The 6,000-nt window shown below is 49.9% G+C and overlaps 1 protein-coding gene across 14 annotated transcripts in view; it reads right to left on the bottom strand.

Moving 5' to 3' along the window:
* Positions 1 to 308: 308 nt before the first annotated feature.
* PRMT7 (protein arginine methyltransferase 7) overlaps positions 309 to 6,000 on the bottom strand; it is a 46,796-nt gene continuing 41,104 nt past the window's right edge. For 11 of the 14 annotated variants that reach the window (XM_042920824.1, XM_042920822.1, XM_042920828.1 and 8 more), the window contains 5 exons: positions 3,657 to 3,818; positions 2,465 to 2,539; positions 1,532 to 1,692; positions 729 to 828; positions 309 to 532 (listed from right to left, as the gene is read on the bottom strand). In XM_042920824.1, the coding sequence (XP_042776758.1) occupies positions 356 to 532; positions 729 to 828; positions 1,532 to 1,692; positions 2,465 to 2,539; positions 3,657 to 3,818 (675 nt within the window). In that variant the 3' untranslated portion in view covers positions 309 to 355. The remainder of the gene's footprint in view (positions 533 to 728; positions 829 to 1,531; positions 1,693 to 2,464; positions 2,540 to 3,656; positions 3,819 to 6,000) is intronic. The other 3 variants (XM_042920826.1, XM_042920829.1, XM_042920835.1) reach the window with 1 other exon arrangement.

The raw sequence follows: 6,000 nt of genomic DNA, 5'->3' as shown, positions 1-6,000 counted from the left end.
GCAGCACACCCACCGCAGCACTGCACAGCTGAGAGCAGCACATAACTTGCCTGGCCCAGCCAGCTCCCAGGACGGTAGAGGGAAACGCCACACTAGAGCTTTCTGAGCATTTTAGAACCATGGCAGGGGGGCTCCCTGGCCCCTCCTCGGCTCCAAATTCAGTCAGCAGTTTATGCCGCCCATCACACCCAAAATAAGGAACTGGCAGAGCAAAAACACAAAAAGGGAAGAGGGCTTTGAGCCCGGAGGCCTAGATGGGCCCTGAAAAGAGAAGTGCCTTCACCTTCCCTCCTAGAAAGCCACGCCAGTCAGAGCCCAGAGCCCTCAGGCCACTTTATTTCTCAACAGGTGAGGGTCACTGCCCATCGTCCAGGGTGTCTGAGAGTGAGAAATCCATGGTGATGTCTCCAGTGTGGGGGTGGAAATCCACAGTGTAACTGACAGTCTGAGGGCCGCCCAGCGGCGCTCTGGGGTCCGCCATGGTGAAGAAGTACACTGCCTGCTTGCAGTGGGGGTTCCAGCAACAGTCCCCCTGTAGAAGCAGCGAGAAGATAGTGAGGGCTACTAGCACCCAAGCCCCCTCCTGGCCAGTCTCCAGGCCAGGCAACTCGCAGTGAGAAGCTGGTCAGAACCAGGTGACCTGGGGCCACTGAAGAGTTACAATCGGGCTAACTTGTAACCAACCAGCTCACAGGGTGGGCCTGTTCTGGGACTCACGTGCACAGCACTACCTTGTCCTCTACAGACTTCAGGAGGCCAGTGTTGACAGTGTTGTCCGGCGTGAGGTGGTATTCCATCCACAGGACGGCCCCATGGCTCCTCCCAGGCCTGGGGGTGGGGATGTTGGGTCAAAGACAAACAGCCACACAAGAGATGGGCAGGCACAGCCACAGTTCCTCACCGCTTTCCAGAAACCTCTGATCTTTCTTTCCTCCCCAATCAGGAGGCTGCTAACATTCCACCTGACTAAAGGCCGCTTGGTAAAATGCTGAGCAAGAACCACAACCCAGAGCCCCACCTGCTCCCTGCAACCTGGCCAAGCACTTAGAGGAACCATGGGACAGGGGTTTTTCCTCAGGGAAGCAGCAGCTCCTCCCTGGGAAGGAAGGTGGAGCAGGATGGCCCAACTGTGCCTCACGATGAGTAGCCCTTACCAATTCCTAACCTGCTTTAATTCCCAGCAGGGTTCAGGAAAATGGCCCACTGGGTAACCATAGCAACAAAAAATCACTTTTCTCTATAGCTGTGATCCATCATGACACTTAGCTCAAAGGAAGCTGCAGGTGTGGGGGGATGTGCAAAGCCCACTCTGGCTCTCCCTCCCCACCTATACACACCCAGAGGCTGTGGGGACCCACTATACACTCAGGGCCACTTTGGACCAGGAAGGGCAAGGCCCAAAAAAGGAGGCCACAGCCACCCACATGAAAATGGCCAAAGTAAGTGCTTAGTCACCCAGGCAGTAACTAGACAGAAAGCAGGCCTTACCACTCCCTTCCCCAGCTTACTGCACCCTGGAACCTGTTCTTACCTCCTCAGCTCAATGGAGCCCTCAGCATGGATCAGGTGTGGGGGTACTGGCTGCCGAAAATCAAAGGTCAGGATCTGCTGGGGCTCAGACAGACAGCGGCATGGGTACTCCCACAGCGGGTGGGGTTCGGCCTCCTTGCTCTCCCTGAAGTCCAGGGCACGCTGAGAAGGGAAAGGGAGGTGGCAGTGGGCAGAGACAGAGACAGAACCAGAGCCAGTGGCCTAGGAGATAAGGGGCTCTTGTCCAGTCTCCAAGGTCTATACCAGTGGTCCTTTACCTCCTTGGCCCAGGTCCCTCAGGGTAACTGCCACAGTCAGATGCCTCAGTGCGTCCTCACAGAAAGACCACACACACCGGGATCAAACCAGCTGCCTTCTCTACTCTCAGCTGCCACGCACAAGTGTCTTCTCAGAGAGTTACTTCACCTGAGCCTCATTTTTTCCCTTTTTAAAATGGGATGACGCTGCCTGTCTCATGAGCTACTCTGAGGACCAAACGTCAACACTGGTAAAAACATCTGGCACTTGGACGCTTGCCCATTCAGTGACCATTACTGAGCACTACAGCTGCCAGATCACTCCTACATGAGGCTCCCAGTCTAGAGGGAGACAAGGAATCACAGTGCCTGGACACACCAGGGTCTGGCTGAGAATGGGGTTGGGCAGGAAAGCTGACCCACACGTGATCTCTGAGCAGCTACCTGAAGGTCACACAGGAGTTGGTAGAAAGAAGAATGTATAAAGCCAAGGAGTGAGAGGGCGCAGGGCACAGACCAAGTGGCAGGGGTGATGGATGGGGTAACATATGGGGCCAGACTCAGGATCAATAGGTTCACCTGGACTGGGTAAAGGAAAGCCAAGTGGGAGGGGTAGGAAACTGTGCACATGGAGTAGGTGGGTGGGACACTACAGGCAGGAACTGTGCCCCACCTACCTTAATCATGTCATCCATGATGTGTACGTCAAAGCCTTCGCAGTCACCACAGGGACTCCGGATCCGCCACAGGTCCTGTGAGGAAGGCAGAGCCCTTGTCGACACCCAGTTGGGGATGGATGTCACAGGTTTGGTAGGACAGCACACAGACATCCACACCCACCCAGAGACATGAAAGCATGGTGACAAGAGCGAGAAGAGTCAGTGAGGTCAGGTTGGGGGGAAGGGGACAGCCCCAAAAAGGCACCCCTTGCTATTCCCACACACTTGGAAGAGACCCCATGATTGAAAGGCCTCAGAGATACCAAGGATCTGGGAAGGTCACTGAAATCTGCAAAGTGTCACATGATCAAGTCCTCTCCTACAGGGGACAATCAAACAGAGCCACTGGGATGGGGTTTCTTTGGGAAGAAATCTGTAAACCAGTTTCTGAGGCTCTGTGCCTATAAACAGGATGTGAGGACATTGGGAGAGAAGGGACCAGAAGTGCACTCAGGCTAGCCAATTTTGTGTCCCGTTTCCTGGATATATGTCTGGGAATGAGCATCATTCCCACATTCCTTCCTGGGCCATGAAAGCCAGAACTCCTGTGGAAATCTCGCCAGGTAAATAGACAACACAGAAGAAATGCCCAGAAAATCAGTGATGGAGCCACTAAGCTACCAATGGGTGAAGCCGTTCTTATCAAAGAAATATCAAATGAGGTTCACTCTACTTCTCAGGTTGAAAGTATTTCAAAATCCTTTTAAGAAGAAACGTCTTTCCCAAAATGACTTTGTGACTGGTTTTGCTTTGATGAGGAAATTAAAATGAAGCTTTTCAATTTTTTGTTACATAAAGAAGCTGACTTTCCATCTCAAAATGCTTTTAACAACTGGAGCGTCAACTTTTAATAAGAACAGAGTGAGCTGCACAGCATGTCTTCTGAAACTCTTCATTTATGTTTTTTTTAATTATTCTGATAAGGGATAATTGTAAAATGACAACACACAGCCATTTCCATTTCACATGCCAAATTACCGCATTTGTACAAAGGCAAGTCTCTTCCATTCAACCCTGCAGTGTGCTGATACAGAAAAGCAGAGGCCCATATCATTAAGACTCACAATGCTCTATCTGCACCCAAGGTCTCTGCAAGAAAATAAGGACCCCCAGCCCCTGCCCTTTCTGCAACAACTTCTGAGGGGCCTACCCTGAACTCCACGACCACAGCGTGCAGCGAGGCAGTCTGGGGCATCACCACAGCACCAGGCCCCAGATGCTGGTCCACGGCAGTCCGCACATACCAGAAGTACAGGTTGTGCCAAGGCAGCAGGCTGGTAGTGAAGAATGGTTCACCCAGGAGGAGAGAGATCTGGCAATCAGAGCAAGAAGGGGGGCCAAGATGTCAGAACGATTTTGCTAAAGGGTGAAGGACAGGTCACAAGGTTCATGGGAAACATGGAAATAAAAGGGCATCCATTCCCTCAACCAACAAGCATGCCAGGTCTGCACCTGCCTGAAGACACAAAGATGAGCAGACATGAGCCCTGTCCTCAGGAGTGCAGAGTAGAAGAGGGAACAGACAGGGCTGGGGTTATCCTTGTACAGTGTGGTTTGACAGAAGTGAGGAAGGGACATGTGGAGGGACCCCAGGGTCGGGCCCTTCATGGGAAGGGCCAGTGTAGATAACATCTTCCTGAATGGCATCCTGTGGGTAGATTCCCATTCAAAGCTTATCATAACAAACTGTTATCAGTGCTCCTCTAGCAGTCTTCCTCAGGAGGTTCTGAGCACCACAGAAGTGGGGACATTGGCAGCACAGTATCCCCAGCACTTTGCAAAGTGCCTGGCTCAGAGCAGATGGTTAGTAAATATTTGCTGAACAAATGAACAAATGTATGAATAGGAAAAGCAAAGGACTGGGGATTCTAGCAGAGGTATGCAGGGGAAAAAGCATGGGTGTGAGAGCAAGGCCCATCAAGAGCTTTTTACATGAGTATGCAGGGTAGGATGGTAAAGGGTGAGGCCAGAGAGGTGGAAAGGAGTTAGGTTGCCCAAAGGCAGCTTATGAAAGGTCAAGGAGGCTGGACTCCTTCCTGATGGTAAGAGGGGATCTCTAAAAGCTTTAATTGGGGGTTCAAAATGAGAAGGAACGTGTTTTAGAAAGAGCCCTCCGACGACCATGAAACATATGGAGAGACCACCCACAGGGACTTGGGTGAGTACTGCAGTGGTCCAGGAAAGGAGCAGGGAGTGTACAGAAGGAAGGACTGGGAGACACAACAGATGTGGAGGACACAGGGCACCCAGAGCTGGGCCCAAGCAGAAGGACCTCAAGGGAGGGGCCGATCTGAGATGACATCTAGGTGTCTGGCTGAGGTAACAAAGATGCAGATGGAAACACCAAAGACAGAAAAGGGCTGGTCCTGAGTATTCCCTGCCCTGCAACAACAGAACAAGGCAAGAATGCCTGCTCTCACCCCTTCTATTCACCACACTAGTCACCTAGAGTCTAGCCAGCGCACCATTATCAGTGGCTTATAGAAGTGGAGTAACTTTCTTTTTAACATTTATTTCTTTTTGAGAGACAGAGAGTGAGCTGGGGAGGGGCAGAGATGGAAGGAGACAGAGAATCCAAAGCAGGTTCCAGGCTCCTAGTTATCAGCACAGAGCCCGATGTGGGGCTCGAACTCACAAACTGTAAGATCGTAACCTGAGCTGAAGTCAGACGCTGACCAACTCAGTCACCCGGGCTCCCCAGAACTAGAGTAAGTTTTTAATCCTCATCTATGAGAAAAAAAAGTGCAACTTGTACTGAGTGTTCATGGCAGCATCATTTATAGCAACCAAAAAACAGAAACAACTCAAGTGTCCAGCAACTAATGAACAGATAAACAAAATGTGGCCTATCCATGAAATGGGATGTTATTTAGCAGTGAAAAGAAATGTAGTACTGATTTATGCTACATGGATGAACCTTGAAAGAAGCCAGTCTCAAACAGACCACACATATCCCATGATTCCACTTACATGAAATGTCCAGAATTGGCAAATTCGTAGACAAAAAGTAGACTGGTGGTTCCCTAGAGGCTGGGAGGGCAGGGGGCAAATGGGAAGTGACTTCTAATGGGCATGGGTTTCATTTTAGGTGATAAAAATGTTCTAAAAATTGACTCATGATGATTGTACAACTGTATGAATATACTAAATCATGGAATTTCACTTTAAGTGGGTGAACTGTATGGTATGTGAATTAGATCTCAAAAAAACTCTTCTTAAAAGAAAAGGCATAGGGAGAAATGGGCAAAAGACCTGAAGAGTGATTTCAGCTAGCTAGACATGGAGCAACTAATGGGCACAGGAAACGTATTCAACACCAGTGGTTACTAGGCAAATACAAATTAAAACTCACACCCGTGAAAAAGACTGTAATAAAAAAGACAATACCAAGTGTTGGTAAAGATACAGAGAAATTGGAACCTTCATGTGTAATGGGGATGTGAAATGGTATGGCTTCTCTGGACAGTTTAGAAGTACCTTAAAAAGTTAAACAA

Source organism: Panthera leo, chromosome E2, assembly GCF_018350215.1.
Source record: "Panthera leo isolate Ple1 chromosome E2, P.leo_Ple1_pat1.1, whole genome shotgun sequence".
Lineage (NCBI taxonomy): Eukaryota > Metazoa > Chordata > Mammalia > Carnivora > Felidae > Panthera > Panthera leo.
This window is presented reverse-complemented; position numbering and strand designations above follow the sequence as displayed.